At 41.5% G+C, this 20,294-nt stretch overlaps 1 protein-coding gene across 3 annotated transcripts in view; it reads left to right on the top strand.

Annotated features, from left to right (window-relative positions):
* Positions 1–20,294, top strand: part of SATB1 (SATB homeobox 1) — a 98,255-nt gene that overhangs the window by 13,828 nt on the left and 64,133 nt on the right. Inside the window, exons 1-5 of one of the 3 annotated variants that reach the window (XM_061194722.1) lie at positions 6,735–7,430; positions 10,177–10,411; positions 14,309–14,485; positions 15,260–15,386; positions 16,148–16,271. In XM_061194722.1, the coding sequence (XP_061050705.1) occupies positions 10,201–10,411; positions 14,309–14,485; positions 15,260–15,386; positions 16,148–16,271 (639 nt within the window). In that variant the 5' untranslated portion in view covers positions 6,735–7,430; positions 10,177–10,200. Of the gene's footprint in view, positions 1–6,734; positions 7,431–10,176; positions 10,412–14,308; positions 14,486–15,259; positions 15,387–16,147; positions 16,272–20,294 lie in introns of those variants that run through there. The other 2 variants (XM_061194723.1, XM_061194724.1) reach the window with 2 other exon arrangements.

The following is a 20,294-nucleotide window of genomic DNA, read 5'->3' as shown; positions in this document are numbered from 1 at the left end:
GAGCTAGGTCTAGATGGAGATGCCAGTTTTCATGGAATTATTACCATTGTGCCTTGTCAAGGCTATGCTCCACACTGACATCTATGGAAGGAAAGGTAGCTTTTTAAAAAAATTTGTCCAATAAATTCTTGCTTTAAAAAAGGTAATATTTCTGGGTGAAAGGCCCCGATAGCCCATCAGGTTCTAGAATCCAACTATAATGGCTGCTTATTTCCCTTAGCCCACTCTCTCCAAACTAGCTTAAATATTGGCCTTGTCAAGGCTATGCTCCACACTGACATCTATGGAAGGAAAGGTAGCTTTTTAAAAAAATTTGTCCAATAAATTCTTGCTTTAAAAAAGGTAATATTTCTGGGTGAAAGGCCCCGATAGCCCATCAGGTTCTAGAATCCAACTATAATGGCTGCTTATTTCCCTTAGCCCACTCTCTCCAAACTAGCTTAAACATTGGCCTTTTTTTGCTTAGCTTTAACACTGACCTTTGTCTATTAAAACCATAATCCAAATTACCAGTGGGTGTTTACATCCACCTTAAAGTAATTAGGAAACAACTTTTGATCACTCTCAGTCTGGCTATAACTGAAACCCCATGTATTAGGGAAAAAAACAAAAACAAAAAACCTTAGGCCCCATATTTAGAGTTCATTATTATTTCTCCTTTATCTCTCCGGAAACATATTCAAGCCTTTTGCTATGATTTTCTGCAGTACACCATTATTTGTTTGGTGTTTGGATGCCCTCCCGGTTTGAGTAGGTATCTACATTAAAGCTTCCAAAAAAGCCATTTCTAATGGCAACTGTGCTTATTTAACGTGGGGGTGGGAGAGAGGATGGCGAGTGATTCTGTGGTTTTTAGCTTCACCTATGAGCTATTTAAATGTTCATGGAAAGCAGCATTTGAGGTAAATGCATATTATTCCAAATGTACTCTAGGACCCTTTCACATACAGACAGGTCTAGAAAGTTGTCTTAAATCTGTGTGCAGCGGTACCCAATTCTTATTCCATGCAATCTTACAGATCTATGGGCTTATTCAAAAATGGAAAATGACTTCAATTTGGACATGATTAGAATGTCTGAAAGCCATTCAGCACCTCTAAGACTCCTCCTGGCTAGGTCCTGGATTTACTTAGTCATCTTTGATAGAAGTTCTCCAGATAAATGCTGTCCGATAGAACTTTCTGCGATGGTGGAAGTGTTCTATAATTTACACTGTCCCATAGGATAGCCACTAGTCACATGGGGCTATTGAACACTTGATATGTGACTGAGGAACTAAATGTTATATAATTTCAATTAATTCACATTTCAATGATATAGCCACTTTCCCCTCTGCTAACTCCATCTCACTTCCGCAATCTCTAAAAGGAATTGTCGTTGCAATTAGCAGTGGAATTTGGTTGCAAGTGACACTGAGTGTTTGGCTCTCATTTATTTATTCAGAATGTAAATATTGCAAGGACGCTGTACAAATCCCTGGTAATAGGGCAGTAAGCAAGACGCAGCCGCTGCTCTCATAGGGAATACAGTCTAGTGTGGGAGATATTTATTAAGCCAGTAATTAACCAAATTGTTCATCGATGATAACTGTGAGAAAGGAGAATTGCCAGAGGCTATGAGAGTGTAAAATGGGGACCAGACCTTCTTGTAAGATTAGTCAGAAAGTTTAATCAAGAGTTCTGTTTATTCACTAAACGAGGAAAGCGTGAGGCGGCTTCCCTTCCCCAAGTTCAAGGCTAGGTCAGGCTGACTGCAGGACACAGAGCCCTCAGAGTAGGGCAGCTACCATGTGCCATGCCATGACCTCCAGAGATGCGGGGTCTATCTGATTCAGCTGCATACACACACACACACACTGCAAACTTCTGAACTTGATCAAATAGATCCTCTCCCAAGCTGTGCAGTTGTGATGATGTCAGTCACAGATAAGATGTGAGAAGAATGGTGCAGATGTTTACAGGATATTGCATTTCCTCTCCTATATATGTTTTGACAAAGTTGTTTGGGCTCCAGCCCCAGTTCTTTTTTCCTCTCTGCTCTTACAAATTTGTATTTGGTCCATTCAAGAAACGATGTGGAAATCAGTCCTGACATCCCAGACAGACAAAATGAGACACATGACAGCAGAACATATGGCTCAAAGAGACATCCTTATATGGCCAACACAGACCGTATTCCCAGAAATTCATATATGGAAAACACCACCTGCAGCTAAAGCCAAAAAACAAAGAGTTGACACGACAAAAAGAGCAATATGCTACGTAAAATGTGCTGTTTTAAGAGTGTGGAGAGATAGCCAACAGTATTTGAATTTAAAAATTTGAAAAAAAAAAAAACCCATGTCCTTAGAAAGTGCTATGGTGGTAAGCACTGCTTTGCTAACACAGTCACTGGCGGAGCTGCCATATCTTAAAAGCGTTCAAATTCTAAATACTTTCTCTGTTTATTACAAATGTATGTGCTATTCAGAACTCTGAATGTGTTTTAATGCTTTCGGATATCTGCCTGCATATTTATCTTAATATGTTGCCATCTGAAACATGCAGTAGTCCTTTTATTATTCAACTTAAAAAAAAAAATCTTGTCATCTGTTAAAATATTTTCTCTCTGCTACCTTTGTGTAGCCAGTCTGAATGCCTTCTTCTGTGATAAAAAATTGATGCCCTCTGTTTTAACTGTACACCCACATGTTAAATAGTTCATGTATTTGCAATATTTCATGTTCCTGAGGTTTTCTATTTTCATAGCTAGATTTATAAAGTTTAACTTTTTTCAATACTCTCTTGCATCTTTGTTGCCAAATTTAAGATGCCTGTGTAGAATAAAATTGATGCCCCCTATTATGATAGTTTATTTTCACATATGCCTGGAAAGGTGGTATTTTCCTAATTACCTTTCTTTTCTTCTTCTTTATTTTAGAATGAGTATTCTAAAGGGGTAGATAATATATAGGAAGTTCATCAGTGTACTGTATCACTTGGAGGACATAAACCTCAGTGCCATTTTACTGATGTCATTTCTTATATAGTTCCTAAATAAAGAAATTATTGCTTGGGGGAAATTAGTTATGTATATGTGATTAACAGATTTATAATTGTACTATATTGTTTTTTTTAAATAGTAAAGTCATTATTAGATGTCTTTATCCTCATTTATTCTGTTTATCATTTTCCAAGGCCACGTCCATCCTTACTACACATTTTTATGTTTTGTGTTTGAGAATTAGCTTGTAATTCCTGGATAAAAGGTGCTATTCAAATTTAAAGATTAATATTTTAATCCCCACATCATTAGGAGGCTAAGGCAATCAGGAAACTTTTTGTCTTGTTTACTTGTGTAAATAATGGGATAACCATCATTTACAATATTTTATGCCAATGTGTCTTAATATTGATATTTTCAGTCACCCTTTTTTAGTCTCCTTTTCTCTTTGCTCAAATTTTGTTTTGCCCAACAGCTGTCTTCCTTTTCTTTCTTTCTTTTTTTAAACATTCAACTTGAGTTGCATTTGCATGGATAAATGATTTTTTGCAGTCCACTATACTTTTTCTCTATTTTTAAATTTTGCTATTGTTTGTAAATTTGTACACTTGTGATGCTAGAATGCACTGTCCCTACTGAAAATCAGGCAGGTTTCAGGGAAACATGTCAGGCATCACCAGTTTGAAGCAACTATTAAAATATACATCTTGGAAATTCCTAATTTGACCTACCATATTGCAAAAATCATTGTCATTCTAAGGATAATTGAGTGTTATCCATGTTTTTCTTTTTGAATATCAAACATTAAAAAAAAATAAGTTTACGTACATCCATCCACAATACCAACTCTGACACCAGTGCTGTGTTTTGCCATGTTTATATATTTCCTTATTGACTGTATTTCTTATACTTTAATTAAAATACTCGCCTCCATACTTCCCCACATTTCAACTTTTGAAAATATGTTATCATTTGAGCTTTTTAGTAAAGATTGCCTTATGTTTATTTTCTTGTTTTGGATGCTGGGTTTTGTGTTTTATTATCACATTCTTTTGCCCTAGGCTTGGGTTTCTATGCGCCAAGATTCACTGTTGCCTTCCTCAATTTTCACTAACCTTTCTGGTTTGTGGGTGAAACGTGGGTGCCATTAGAGTGATATATTTTCATTGTGTTTCTCCTAAACTTATCCTCCCTGGGAGGCCATTATTTCCTATACTTTATCTTCTGCTTTACCTTCTGCTTTTCTTAGATTTCTAATGTACACACTAAGAGTGTATTTGTAGTTTTAAAGAGCTTCATTTGCATATTTTCCTCTTATCTCGGTACTTGTGCTAACTTGTTGCTTTTCTTATGTGTAACAAAATGTTTCTCTGATTTTTCTCTTTTCCCTCCTAGTGTATTCTGAAAAATGATTCTTATAACATTTTTGGTTTTGTTTAATGATTAACTGCCTTCAGGGTTCTAAGATGTTAGTACTAAAACCTAAGCATCTCTATTTTGGGCATGACTGTAATGTTCTTCATTTTTATAGGAACTAGATTTAATAGATTATCTAAATAAGAGGATCATACTTACGTGCTAATGACCATTTATCTACCTGGGTAATTCACCGTAGATTACAGAAGTGTTTGTTGCTACAACAGAGGTTCTTACCCACCCCAACTTTCTTGTCTTTCACCCGAGGTAAATTAAGAATGGTGGCATCTTTTCTTTTGTAATAACTAGCTAGTCAGGTCTCTTTCAAGTGACCCAAACTTTGTTTCACTCGGCCACCGTGGGCCACGTACTTCTTCCTCCGACGTGTTCCCTGGCTCAGAAGGGACGGAGTTTTGAATCTACCTCTGACGAGTACAGAAAGGCTCTTACTCATCTTTTTTGATCGCTGGCTCTTAATAGTTTAGGATTCCCCCGCCTTTGAAGATAAATAGTCGCCAGAGCGTTTCAGGGACCCTGGCCTTTATTTCTCTGCAAACGCCTCGGAGAGCTGCACCTCCCGATGGTCCCCTTCGGCCACTTCCTTGAAGTCCCCCTGCCTCGGTGCTCGGCGCCCGTCACCTGCCCGCCCGGGCCGCTCTCCTGCGGGCCGGTGCGCCCTCCCCGCCTCGCCAGTCTCCCGGGTGCCCACCCGCTACGCTCCCGACGTATTCCTTTCGGTGGCTTTTGTGGCGCGCGGGTGCGGTGGTTAGTTTCCCCCGGCCCTCGCCCTCTCCTCCCCATCACTTTCCTCCCCCGACACCCCCCCCCCGGCCCTGTCCCTGCTCCCGCCCCGCACCCGCGCACACCTGCCCCCGCCGCCCGCGCGCCCGGCGGCCGCGGCCCGGGCAGCCCCCCCGGCTCCTCCTCCCCGCGCGCCCGGCAGCCGGCGCCGGCCCGCGCGCTGCGCCCTGTTATTCTGGGTATTGTGTGTAATAAACGTCGGGCCGCCTCGCTCTAATCAAGCTCATTACAAATTCTTGCGCGCCCGGGGCCGGAAATCGTGCGCTCCCCCCTCCCCGCACTCATTCACTAGTTACTTGTCTCGCTGCTTTTTTAACTCGCCGCCCCCGCCCCCTCCCCCAATCCCGGCCCTCCAGCCCGGGTTTTAATCCCCATCCCTTTTCCGCCTGCTCCGTGCACCCTGCCCCCCCCCGCGCCGCCTTCCTCCTCCTCTCCCGCCCCCTCCCCCTCCGCCGCCGCCGCCGCCGCCGCCGCCGCCGCCGCCGCCGCCGCCGCCGCCGCCACTGCCACTCGCTCGCTCGCTCGCTCCCGCTCCCCGGACGCGGCGGCGGCGGCGGAGCCGGCCCCGCTGGGGAAGGGCTCGGGGCGGCGGCGGCGGGCGGCCCGGAGGAGGCTGCGTGCTCGGGGCTGGGGCTGCGAGCGGGGTGACTGTATTAAAATGAGGAGGAGGAAGAAGAAGCAGCCACAGCGGCGGCGGCGGCGGCAGCAGCAGCAGCAGCGGCGGCGGCGGCAGCAGCGGCGCGGAGGGCTGCAGCCCGGCCGGACGCGCGGAGCCGAGCGGGGCGCGGCGGCGGCCACCGCGCCCGGGAGGAGTCCGCTCCGAATTTGATGGGGGCAGCGCCGGCGGCGAGGGGGAGAGCGGAGCGGCCCCGTCCGGGGACCCGCGCCCGCCCGCACGCACACACACCGCCGCGCGCGCGCCGCTCCCGGGGCCACCCGGCGACCGCCGGCCTCGTCGCCACCGCAGCAGCCGTGGCCGCCCTCTAGCCCGCCCGGGGGCCCAGGCGACTCCGGGGGGGCGCCTCCCCCCCCTCCACCCTCCCCCTCCGCTTTCGGGAAACTCCTGCTCAGTTGTGTCGGGGTTTCTGGCTTCCTTTTCCCCCAAGTCCTAGTGCCATTGTGGGGCTCGTTGTTTATTTATCTCGGACTCCGGCTGAGTGAGAGCTCGGCGACTTTTTGGGGGGAGGGGGTGGGGAGTCGGTGGCGGCGGAGGCGGCTGGGGTGCCTTCCGATCCCCCCTCCCCTCCCCCCAGCCCTCTTCCTCGGCCTCACTCTCTCGGCTCCCTAGACGCTCGCAGCCCTGCGTCCATGGGCAGGGAGGGGGTCCTCGGGGCTGTCGTCAGCGAGGGCCGAATCAAAAGTGGCATTTTAATGCCTTGCCGGGGCTTTTTCCGCGATCTCCTGCCCCCCACCCTCGCGGCCCCCCGGTAGATGCCCTGGTCGGGGGCGCGAGGCTGTGGGAAGAAAGTTGAAGGTTTGTTACTATCAGGCGCAATTGTTGGGGAGGGGGAGGGGGCGGGGGCGATCGGAGGGGAGGCGAGCCGGCCTTCCCCTCCCTGCGTTCTCCGGGGTGCCTGGAGAATAAGATTACAAGTGACAGCCAGAAGTAGACTTTCTGTCCTCACACCGAAGAACCCCAGCGAGCAGGAGGGAGGGAGGGAAGCGAGGGGAACCTTTCTTGCCTTTCTGGAGACCTTGTCCGCAGTGATTTTTTTTTTTTTTTTTTTTTTTCCTTTTTAAGAGAATCCTCAGTCACCACCTCGCCTCCCCAGCACCGCCACAGTGTACTGCTCTTAACGGGTTTTGCTTTGTTTTTACGATTCTCCCCCCCCCCCCCGAACGAATCACTTGTCAGATCAATTTTATCTTCTCTCTCCTCCCACTCTCCCCTCCTCCCCCATCGAAAACCCCGTTCTCTGAGGTTAGACATTTTACAAACCATATATGTTGTTTTTCGAATTGCGATTTTTTTTTTTTAACCCCTCTCTCCCATGGCTACTCTTCCAGACGTTTATCGGCCCTTCCCCCGCTTAGGGGGGCGGGGGTAAGGGAAGAGAAAATAATACAATTTCAGGGGAAGTCGCCTTCAGGTCTGCTGCTTTTTTTTTTTTTTAATTAAAAAAAAAAAAAAAAGGACGTAGAAAACATCATTCTTGAACTTCTCTTCAAGAACCCGGGCTGCAAAGGAAACCTTTGTTTTTGTTATTTATATGCTGTCAAGTTTTGAAGTGGTGAGTTTCAGGTCGGTTTTGCTAATTTCACTCAGTAAAACTGCAGTGTTTCTGTTTCTAGATAGTACTTTGCTTCTTTGTCTCTTTAAAAGGTCACAGTGAAAGCTTGGCCTGGATCGTGCCGGCCATATGGAATGGATAAGGGCACAATCTCTTAAAATGTGATTATGAGGTTCTGTGGGCCGAGGGAGGCGATCCAGCACGGAACTCATTGAAAAGGCTCCCACGCTGCAAAAAATAGGTTCTTGAAACCGGAATTTCGGGCTTTGCTTTTTCTTTTCAAAGGAAGTAATCGCTGTGTCTGAGTTCACTGTTTATTTCGTTGATTATCATATATGGACTTGGTTTATGGACAGGGAAATGGGGTTTTGAGAAAGTAGCCTGCTTTCAATGCGCCAGCCAGACGTTGCAGTAAAATGGGTTGTTTAAATGTGTAACTTAAAAGAAACTCTTCAGCCTGGCATCTGTTGAGACTGTAGTTAGTTTCCGTGCTGTCAGTCCAGCGGGCCCCGTGGAGGTTGCTCTTTGCAATTCCAAACTCAGGTTTGGTGAACTTTAGCCTTGGGCGTAGAGTTTAAATGAGTAAACTGGGCGTTTTATGTGCATGTAATTTTGCTTTATAATGTAGAGCTTTTTACAAGATGACTGAGTTTGATAGCTGCTTATAGGTGGGTATTCATTCGAAGGACAATTTTGCATGACCTATATGACGTTTTGATTGTCAATACATTAACTAAATTATCATCTAACACTTTACTGTACAGTTTATAACGCTGTTAAGCCTCATGACTACTTAATATGTTTTGTAGCGTTAACTTTGACGCTTTTATCTACTCCCCCCTCTTTTTTTTTTTTTTTTTTTTGCTCTTAAATTGCCCCACGGGTTAAGTATTTTGTTTTCAAGTCATATGTTTTAAAATTCATCTTCCGCTTTAGGGTAAGGCAGCCAATTTCAGGAGAAGCAGCTCTGTACTGTAACCCATATGAAGCATTATAAAGCGTGTTTTGAATAAGTTAATAATCACCACTAATTTTGGCTTTAGACTACAGTTTAATATTAGTGGAAAAGAGTAATCTTGATAAAAAGTGGTTAAAAGAGGCACATTTATTGTTAATGAACCTCATAACCAAAACCAGATGGGACCTCGATCAACGGTAGACCTTTGGTCTCAGTGTGCCACCCTGGAGTACAAGGATAAATAGCCATTATTTCTCTAACTTTATAGTTCTTCAATTGACATTCTTAAGGTTGCTTTTAAACCTACAGATTAACATTGCTCTCCCCTCCCCATCACCTCTTTCCTTGATGATAATGGACAAAGTAATCTACAGTTAAACAGAGGGGGAAAAAAAAATGCTTACAGAAAGGCCATGCTAATAATGCAAGCTGGCTTTCAAATCTGGATCTGAGTAGCTTCTTCGTTATAGTGTGTGTGTGTGTATGTATGTATATGTATATTTTTTTTAAGTGAAAGATATGTCGAATTACCAGACAGCTGGAGAAAAGTGATAATTCTCATATTGTCTCTGCTTTTTCTATATATGCTCCCCTCTCCCTTAGTGTTGGTGAACTCAGTACTTCAAGTACCATGAAAGTTCATAAAAGAATTCTACTCATCTGTTCGTATTAATGCTAGTTAAAACTGTATTTTAGAAGTGAGTTTGATAATGTACTACTTTATTATAAACAGTATGAAAATTGATGTCCAATGTATAATACAACTGAAAATAATTATCTGTTAATTTTTTCTGAAGTTAATTGAGATGTTGACTTCATTGCATGCTGAGATTATTTTTGAACACTGGCAATTGTGTTTTACCGAAATTATCAAGATTTTTTTCAAAGCGAGTTTAGTGCTTCAATCTAATGTGTATATTATGAAATATTTTCAAAATTTTTGCTATTTAAATTGTTAACATCATTTTATTACTAAAGGACCCCTAAATATTAACCCTAAGACATGTGAGTTGTAACACTTCAGTACTGGGGCTATTTGAAGAAATCCTCCACTTCTATCCATTTGCTTAGGGGTGGAATGATTCAATCACATGTTTGAGACAAGACTTGACTAAATCTTTAAAACAGGTCATGTAACTCTTGATACTTTGACAGTAGAAAAGTTTTTCTACAAATTAACTGTAAAGCCAATAGAGAGTTTCAAAAGCAGAAGTTTGCTACCTTCTTTTGAGGTGGTGTATATGTATGTAGATATATTTTCTTCATGAGAATTAAACTGCATATGAAAATATAAGCAAAGACATCAGATCTAACTAATATTTTGGACTGTGATAATCTTTCCATCTTTGATTAAAGTGTTGTTATTGTGTTCTGTATTAAGTTTCTAATTTTTAAAAATTGGGACTACATAAATACAATTTGTTATTTTCTCTTTAGCTATACTTGTAAATTCTTGTTCTAAAAGTAAGCCCATTCCCCCCGCAGCCCCTCCCCAGTTAGTTTTGCTGGTAGGTGACAGATTACCTTTTTGTTCATGTGTGTTGGTACAATTTCTGCAAATTATTCTGTTACCTTGAATGGAAATATAATGCTGTGATCTAGAAATAGAGTAACGTCTGCATTATATTATATGTCCAGTTAAGCAGTCTTACAAATAAGAGAGAAGCATCTAGGGATAAAACATTTACATGGTGTTATATATACAGAGAGAGAGAGAGAGAGAGAGAAGGAGAGAGATGCGGAGACCCCTACCCAATTATAACATGTCTTCTTTTTAAATTCTGGCAGGTGATCTTTAGAGAGTAACTGAGTATGGATCATTTGAACGAAGCAACTCAGGGGAAAGAACATTCAGAAATGTCTAACAATGTGAGTGATCCGAAGGGTCCACCAGCCAAGATTGCCCGCCTGGAGCAGAACGGGAGCCCGCTAGGAAGAGGAAGGCTTGGGAGCACAGGTGCAAAAATGCAGGGAGTGCCTTTAAAACACTCGAGTCATCTGATGAAAAGCAACCTTAGGAAAGGTAAATACTTTCGATCCAAATCCTGGAAAGCTGCAAGCCCTATGTTCACCCAAGGCCACTTGGTATCGGAGTGGAGAAGCAGAAGGCTTCTTTGTTACGTTCTTTTCCTTGATTCTCTTTCTGATCTGAAGTTAGTTACTTTTCTGGCTGTAGGGTCAGCCACGTTTGAAAATGTAGGCTCTGTGCCTGAGCAAAGCATCTTGCTCTCCTATAGACTGGAGTCTTTGGATGTCGTGGACAATAAGAACTGAGTTAAATGTCATTGTCTCAGTTACACAAGGCTTCCATTGAGAAGATGTTATTGTAGTAGAGCATACAGAGGTGGCTATTGCTGAAACTAACCCTGATTAAGAAGAAGACATTTGGGACTTCCCTAGTGGTCCAGTGGCTAAGACTCACGCTCCCAATGCAGGGGGCCCAGGTTCGATCCCTGGTCAGGGAGCTAGATCCCACATGCTGCAACTAAGACCCGACACAGCTAAATAAATAAATAAATAAATAAATACTAAAAAAGAAAAAAAAAGAATAAGACATTTCCATTGTTTGAGGACCGACCTAGCTTTTTCATAGGATTACTGGTTGTAAGGCAGTTTCACAGATAATGGAAGTCTTCTGCAATATGATGTAAAAGTTTTGTGATGTCATTTTTTTTTTGGTGGTTTGTTTTCTTCAGAGCAAATTCATTATTTAGTAGCGAAAAACCTGATGATTCTAGTGTCTCCCTTTTGCTGTAATTGGGTATTTTTGATAAAAGAAGGGCAGATCTAGACAAGTTTATAAGGAGAGGGTATGTAACTGTGTGATTCCTTTCTACCAATTTTATATTACATTGATGCAGTTGAATAACTTTGCTTTCAACACTGTTGTTTCTATAAATCATTGCCTATCCTGGGCATAATGTGTGGGCCTTAGAAGGTCTTTATTTGTCTCTGAATAACTGTGTATAGGATTCAGATTTTCCTTACATTTGCTAAAGCAGAGGATAAAAATGCCATCTTGTAGCAACCAAGAATATTAAGTAGATAAAGTTAGCAGGCAGAGGAATTTCATTGTGTTTGATGCATAACATTTATCATACAATCATTTATTTTTTCCTTGGTTTGGCGAAAACAAAGAATATATTGATCCTGAAATGAACAGACACAGCAGTCCGTATTGTTAGATCTTTATCTATTAAAAATGGAAAAACAGCACTTCAGCAAATTCTTTGGCCTCGCCTCATGATTACCCTATTTATTGATTGTTTGCCAAGAATGTATGCATCTTAAGAAAGCCAGGGTAAGAGCATTAAAAATATAATTTATTATGGCTTTTCAAACAGTGCATTAATATTGTACTGCGAAGCACTGGGGCTCTGTAAAAAAGACTTTCTGACGCCTGCAAACATGTAAGTTCCATAAATTCCTAAATAGGAGATTTCAGCTGTCTCTGGTATTATGTGATATTTGCACAGCAAACTTTAATGCCAGGACAGTTTTAGACAAGGATTCTACAGACTTCTCTGCTCCTTATGGCAGACGTGCTGTTTACACAGGCTCATAAACCTTCAGCAAAAGCTCCTAAGACTGCCTTCAGGTTTAAATCATGGGGTATTTTTAGCAGTCAGCAGTGACCAGTGCACTCCCCTTTTCCATGCTGGAAGGTTATGAAGTTGGTGGAGTTGGAAGCCTCGTCCAGCACTTACACAAATAATCAGACAGTTCAGAGAAGTCCCCTGTTCAGCTTGACTCCCAGCATCAGGAGGACAGTGTGACAGTTTGCTGGAAGATTTAGCAGCTAGATTGGGAATTAAAGGCTGCTGTTGTCGCTTTATCAATAGCCACCTTAATGATCTTACAGGGTCCCTCTAAATAAAGTCCAAAACAACTCTCATATATTTCAACAGTTTGAAAAACCTACAATTATTTCATAGGTCTGAGGAGAAGCAAAGAGCAGAACAGGTCTGTATCATTCTATAAGAGGAGAAATCAATGTGTATGTTTTTGTTGTATTAGTAACCCAATTCTTTGAAGACCTCAGGACAGGGGGAGGAGAAACCAAAGTACAGTAATTTCACTTCCTGCTCAAGTGCTTTTTTTTTTTTTTTTAAGCATTGCATTCATAGTGCCATTTTAAAATTGCAGTTTAATTGTAGAAGTTTCTCTGCTTACTTCAAGCAACAAAAATTCCTACAGCCTTTTGGTGGTGGTGGTAGTATTTTTTTTAATCTTCTTTTTCAAGTGCAGGGTTTCTGTTTGACAGGTGCTAGATAAAAAGTGGGGCCGGGATGAGAAAGCACACCTTAAGAAAAGGGGTTGGAGGTTTTTGTTTATTTGTTTAGAAGGTTTTGCCAAAGTACCTTCCAGCCAAGGAAGAAATCACCAGTTTGCATACTGCTGTTTTTGCTGTGGTCTCCCCCAGTCTCTTTCTGATCCCTGACGGGTTCTCTCTCTGGTATAAAACAGCCAAATGAGTGACATGAATATTGGCAAGCTCCGCAGCTTGTTTTTCATCCCTAGCCTGTTGGGTCCCTCCAAATGAGTTTGCGAGCCTTTCTAAGTAAACCTAAAGGGGTTTATTTGTCAGAGCTAGAATCTCTTGTGAACAGTTCACTGAAGCTGTGGTGTAGATGCACACGTAGAAAAATGTAGCTGCTTTTACTGCCGGCTTTGTTCAGCAGCAACAAGCAAAGAGGGCGTTTTTAAAGGGCATCCCTAGTGTCAGGAGGAAATCCTGATTTTTATCTCTGCTTGGCAGGCACTCGACACCTTCAGAAGTTGGTTGGATTCTGTGAGTCCAGAGGGCAGAGCTTATAGAGGCATTAATGTGATAGGACTAATTGGGGATCCTGGGTGCCCTGTTAAAGTAACCCTAGTCATCATTTATGCTAAAGATGATACCCTCCTGGCAGCTTGCCACAGTACAGTTCAGATGCATCTGCTTTTAACCCTTTTCCGTTTATCACTGGAAGTCTTGACACTGTGCTGCGTAAACACCTCGAGTACTACCACGTCCCGTGATTTCTGTTTCTAGAAGCCTCTTTGCTAACAGTGATGTGGCCTGTGTTTATTAATCATCTGGCTACTGAGTTATTACGTGGGATTACAGTAAATAGAGAACACCTCAAGTCTATGCAGATTCCTGTATCCTAAGATGCCCTGATGAGGCCAGTTTCCTTTCCTCTCATTTTTATCCCATTTGCTATAGCAAAGATGGTTCATTTTAAAGACATGTGGTTACTGTGATATCTTTTTAGTCAGGTAGATTAAATGAGTAGCCATCAGAGTAAAATCTTACTCATCTACATTATGCACATATTGAAATCGTGTGTTTTGAACATCAGTTTGGTTAAGTTTTGTGTTTCTTCTATGGACTCGTTAGAGTCAAGGTCTTAAAAAAGGAGGAAAATGCTAATAATTTTATCATCAAATATAATTTGTTTGGATACAGACAATGAACGTTTAATGTTAACAAAAGTGTGTAGGAAGCCTGAAGGTGGGTTCTTTCGAGGACAAGTGTAGCGAATTGCGTTTGCACACCGGGTACCACTCACAGCAGATCAGACGAGACCCTGGCTCCTCTCTCATCAGCCTTACGATTTGATCAAAAAGGTAGTTCTGCATTAATTGATGTGGGGAAACGCGCTGTTAAAATTAAAGCAGAGCCCAAGTTACCTCAGGGCCAAGTTCACATTCTATTTCAATATTTCTCTCACAACTTAAAAAAATAAAAATAAAGGCAGGTGTATGTGTGTGTGTGCGCGCCTGGATCTCTGTGCCCTGTCTGCCTTGGAAACACAGCCGCCCCATTCTCTCACTGTGTTGAAGATTTATTTTCACGGCTTCGTTTTTCCTCCCCCCAGACTGTATTTCTGAAGATCGTTGGTTTGCGTCTCTTTTTCCTCTGTGTCCTTGATAGGAACCATGCTACCGGTTTTCTGCGTGGTGGAACATTATGAAAATGCCATTGAGTACGATTGCAAGGAGGAGCATGCAGAATTTGTGTTGGTGAGGAAGGATATGCTTTTCAACCAGCTGATTGAAATGGCCTTGCTGTCTCTGGGTTATTCACATAGCTCTGCTGCCCAGGCCAAAGGTAAATAATGCAGACGTGGGGTTGGAAAAATTGCTTGGCATCCTTTGTTAACCTTGCAGAGAAAGCAACTGAATATTTTCATTCAAAGAACTGTAGCCTGTGTGTTACATGGGTTCCTTCTAGACTGTGGCTTTGAAAAATTGGCTTAATTCAGTTTGGTTTAGTTAACACACATTTTGCTCATGTGGAATGTCGAGGTAGATTTTTTCTTTTTTTAAATTACTTCAGCTGAATCATTAGTATGCTTATTGACCTTAATAATCTGCTCCACTGAGGACCCACAAGGAAGTGAGGAGCGTATTTGAGCAGATGGGCCGTTGAGAGTCAATTTGCATTTATGACTGAATATCTAGTTCTGTTTCTTTTATTCTGTTTCTGATGGTTTTATGGGCTGTAAAGTATTTTTCAATGCTGATTCCCATTGCAGTAGAGAATCTTATCTAAATCGTAAAGCCGTTTACAACTGGTTCAGCTATGTCTTATTAGAACTTCCTGCAAGTTAGGAAAATGTGGCCTCTGCCTAGGTTTTATTGATGGGGTTTTATTTCCAAAATAATAAACAACCCCACCGTCATTTACATAATTTCACAATTTGGAAAGCTAAGCTGTGAATATTTTCATTGACCTGCCTTTTAGAGGGAAGGGAATCATTCAAACAAATAACAATATTGCTTGTGGTGGGGGCAATTAAAAAAGAAAAAGAACAAACCTTCTACTAGGTATGTTATCTGAAGGGTAAAATAGTTAGTGACATATTCTCTTTATCTGGAATAGGGCTAATCCAGGTTGGAAAGTGGAATCCAGTCCCACTGTCTTATGTGACTGATGCCCCTGATGCTACGGTAGCAGATATGCTTCAAGACGTGTATCATGTGGTCACATTGAAAATTCAGTTACACAGGTGAGTCAGGACAGCAACTCTAGGGCAGAACATTCTACTTACCTGATCATCTGAAATAAAGCATCTCTGGTCACCCTTCAGTTGTGATTTACTCTGTGTTTCAGGAAGGTTAACCCAAATTGATTTTGTTACCTTACCCCTTCTGCTTTATTTTCCTAACTTCAATCTATCATTAGAAAGCAGCCTTCCCCCCAAATGCATCGATCTGTGCAGGTTATCAGATGACAAGACTTTGTATGTGCAGTGGATTAAATGATGCATTACAAGAAGGCATTTTACATAAAGTTTACTTAAGAGAAAAATATTTTTGCATATCATGAACAGTGCCATCTGTGTACATTTTGTGAAAGAATGCCTTATTCGCTATTGCCGAGCTCTTCTTCATTTATGTATATTTTTTTTTTACCATTTTAACGCGTATGAACAGAGTCCTGAAAGGAAAGTGTTCCCACGTTCCCGTTTTTCACCATAGCTCATGAGAAAGCAGCACACCTTAAATTGTCTTCCCAAGCACATCAGAGCAGGAAGGTAGAAGTAACGTGAAAAAATAGCCACCACAGGCAGCTGATGTATAATTCATGCATCGATACAGCAGATGTGTTGTATAAAGTAATTAACTAATCGGAACAATCAGGAGACCGAGAGCAATCTCCAGATGCATCTGTTTGATGCGCAAAATGAAATCTGTCTGTCTTAAAGGAACGTTCTGCAGCAGGATGCGATCTGGTCATAATCCCCTTTCTAATCTGTGTCTCCAATAGTTGCCCCAAACTAGAAGACCTGCCTCCGGAACAGTGGTCCCACACCACCGTCAGGAACGCGCTGAAGGACTTACTGAAGGATATGAATCAGAGTTCCTTGGCCAAGGAGTGCCCCCTCTCACAGGTACTTGGCATTGCCTGTCCTAAATGATAGGACATTGTGGGAAGCCCTAGTTGGAGGTGTAATAGGGTTCCATAGTCTAAAGCAACTGGCATCGGAAGCAAGAATCTCCCCAAAAGGCCAAGTGACTTGACCGCTGGTGACTTTCAAAAAATATGCCCTATTCGTCCTGAACAGAGCCTTTACACTTTTTCTCCCTTGGGAAAAAGAGCGGAGGAAAACCAACTCAGCAGAACTCTACACTAGCTCAATTGTAGATTCCTCCTCTGAGTGCTCTGAGCTTGGAAGCTACATTGTCCTGAGAGCCCTTATTTAAGGGAATAAAGGTGGTATAACTTCCAGGCACCCCTAGGTGAGTGGGAAGGGCATTGGAAGTGTTAATGTTGAAAACTGCACCATGCTACCTCAATAAAACAAGAGTATAGTATAGTTTTTGGATACTTTGTTCATTACCAAAAAAAAAAAAAATAGCATTTAGTAAAAAAAAATTTTTTTAAGTAAGAACAGAAAACAGAAATCTCTTCCCTGTAACTAAAGGTTAAATAGTTATTATTCATCAGGATTTTGTCACCAGTTTTATGGCATTGGTTTACCCCCCGCCCCAGCTTTTTTTTTTTTTTTTTTTTTTTTTTTTAGTGGGATCATATGTTTTCCTCTGAGACGCCTGTCATACCATCAGGGATTTTTGAAATGAGACAAAGATTTATTATTATTGTACTCGAGTTTTTAGAATGAATTTTGGTAGAGGGGCAATTAAAACTCTACTGAGAGATTGCCTCTGTTTCTAAATGTAAAGCCAAACATCACTTTTGATGATGCAGAGCTGATTTCAAATAAAAAAGAAAGGATGCCGTGAACCCGCACTTCATGGGCTGCTCGTGTGGTCACGATGTAACTGTGTCGTAATGCCATCTCTCAGTGCCCACACCAGTGAAGGTCATGCCACCATAGCATATAGTTGAAGTGCTGGTCTAACTAGATTTTTACTAAATTTTTAAAGTTTTTCTTTCAATGCAAGTTTAAAATGTAAGTGTGAATGTTAGTCTGTCAGTCATTTGGACTTGAACTGTATGAGTGCTGTAAACATTTCTGCAACTGAGATATTCTCAAAATGTGTTTCTAACGTGATGGCCGTGAAGATACATGGGTACCTTAGGAAGGAAGGTTGTGGCCTTTTGTGCCGCCGTCTCATGGAAACTCCGTGCATTGCAGGTGTGCTGCCTTGCAGTCCCTCGGCTTTACTTTGTTATTTGTTAGCAATTATAGGAATGAAGCAAATGAATTAAGTTTACAATTAACGATGGCTTTTTTTATTCTTTTAAGGTAAGCTATGGCCACAGGTAAAATATTCTCTGGTGTTAAGTGTCCGTTTCTTGAAAATCAGAGGAAAGTCTTTTCGTCATTTTAGCTGATCTTCTCTTCTCTCTCTCTCTCTCTCTCACCCTTGGAGTAGGGAGGATGTGAATTTATAACCATCGAATAAAAGTAATTTAAATTAATTAAACACAGTTAAATCAATAGGATGATATAATGAAGCAGGTGACTCTTAACCTCTGGGGCTTTGGATTTTGCAGACAACTCCAGAGAGTCTGTCACTTGGTTTCAGCGTTTGAAAATTTGAAATGTCCTAGAATTAAAGGCTGGTTGGTTGGTTTGTTTGTTTAACTCAGCGTTAAAATATGTATAAATACCCAGTATAGGAATCTCATGTATCTTCATGTTACTAAGTGTCCCATTGATTTGGGAAGGCAGAGATTTAAGGCATTTATTGTGAGCCGGAGAAGAGGATGCTAGCATAAGTATTTATTGAAACAGGCAGTGAAAACTAATTGTTAAATGACATCAACATTCAGCCAATAAACTCTACCTCACTATAGCTTATAAATACAATTGTGAGTTTACTTAATGTTATCATGGGAAATGAATTGAATACAGACTATTATAATGTTAAACAGAATTGACAAAATGAAATTCAGGACTTGGTTTTGGAGTCAGACATGGGTGAATTTCTATAGAGAGGCCTCGAGAGGAACATGTGGGCCTGGGTAGCTGGGGACCCTGCTGTCATCCTTAAGTGGTGAAACTAGGCTGTAACTTCAACATCAGTTGTAATTACAATCTTCCTTTCTTTAAAAAAAAAAAAAAATTTGAAAAAGAAGTATACATCGTTCAGCAGTGGCAGCAAATATTTGAAATTAATTTAATATTTAATATTATGAAAAAGTGCAACTTGTTCTCTAAATGAGGGGGTTATTTTATATTCTGCTGCATCATCTTCTATTTCTCTAGAATGAATTCATGAATCTGATACTCAATTCGGAATGTTTTAATTATGGACTGTTTTCCATTTGCTTCTTTATTTTCTCTTCTGTCAGAAGTTATTAGTTAGAGGAAATGCAGGCACTCTGAGGCCTCAGCCCCAAATATATGCTGAGCTTGGTAAAACTGCTCTTTTCTTCCTCCCTGGTGAGATTTGGTGATGAAGATGCTGTGGTGAAAAATGCCTAGCAAATAAATACGGCCTCAGTCTTGTACAAAATGGGACCTAACACCAAGAAATGCTACAGCTTAAGACTTTTTCCCCTCCTGTGGAGTTTTGATTCATTCACGTGAGAACTTTTAGCATACAATTATTCAGCATGCCCATTTTGCTGTACTAATTTAAGGGTTTGGTTTTGTTTAATATGGTGAAATAGCCCAGTCTTGAATATGGCCATTGGGTCCCTTAATGATAAGCTGAGCAGAAAGAATGTCCACCCTGTGGGCAAGGAGATTCCCTTTACTGAGGAGCGGCCAGGAGGGAAGGGGAGGGGCAGCCCCAGGAATTTGCCTGCGGTGCCTGGCAGGCCACGCCTCCAGTGCTCCCAGGAGGATTGTCCCCTACTTGAAAAGAGCAAGTCCAGTTTGCACTTCCAATCTTAGAACTAGAAGATGTTATCTTTCCCAGAGATTAAAGTCAAAATGCTGGTTAGTGACTGACCCCAAAGTCCTTTCCCAAGGATGCGTTTTAACGTGTTGATTTTAAAATGAAGACTTAGGTTTTGCTGCAGTAATGTTTTCTTGGATAATCTTTGCAAGGTTTTCTCTAGCCGCAGAAATTCCATGAGTGTGCGTGGGGTTTGATTTATAACTCAGACCTTTATTTCTGTGACTGATTTCCTATCATAAATCTGCCCAAATAGATTGACATCCATTTACTGTTTTTTTCTACCACGTGTTTGTTTATTTTTGTAAACCGTTCTAAGGCATAAGAAACCCGTAGCTCATTATGGATCTGAGGTTGGGTGCTGTGTTGTTACTCTTGCTTTTTTCAGTGGATGTAGTTAGGTAAGGTAGGTGCTGTATTCTGACCTGCAAGTAAGGAAGGGAGAATGAAGTCTGACGTGGGGATAAGAAAGCTTATGGTCATGGGAACTTGGAGGGTATGGATTTGGAAGGTAAATTGGGATTTGAAAAAGTAAATATTTTGATGTACAATAAAAATACATTTCATTTTGATTTAAGTTTCCCCTGAAGTTTTAGAAATTGAACTTGAACATTAGATAAATATATATACATTCAGTACAAGGATAGATTCATTTTGTTAAAAGTATCATAAGTAAAAGGTCAGTTATTACTTCTGCCAGACTAGCGTCTTCCTTCTAAAAATGTTTAGGTCACATATTCCTAAGGGATTTTAATCTGATATATGTGCATTTTTACCACCCTTCCCCACCACACACACATTCACATTTGTGTACACAAACACACTAACACTCACACATTACCACTTTCATATTTTTAAGGTGCTGGTTCTTTCTGTTTCATTTCTCACCTGGGAAAAGTAGCTCCAAGCCCGAGTCCTCCATAAAGTGGGAACTGTCATTTTTATTTTCAAGTAGCAAAAGATACATAAAATGAATTTAAATTCGAACATTCCATTTAGAAGTAACGTGGAGAAAAATGATATTTTGGTTTTCCTTTTTCTGACAGCATCTAGGGATGTAGAATGTGTCAGACTTTTCATTAGGTACTGGCAAAACAGGC

The sequence above is a fragment of the Eubalaena glacialis genome, chromosome 6, assembly GCF_028564815.1.
Source record: "Eubalaena glacialis isolate mEubGla1 chromosome 6, mEubGla1.1.hap2.+ XY, whole genome shotgun sequence".
In the NCBI taxonomy this organism is placed as follows: Eukaryota; Metazoa; Chordata; class Mammalia; order Artiodactyla; family Balaenidae; genus Eubalaena; species Eubalaena glacialis.
Note: the sequence above shows the minus strand (reverse complement) of the source record. Positions and strands in the feature narration are given on the sequence as shown.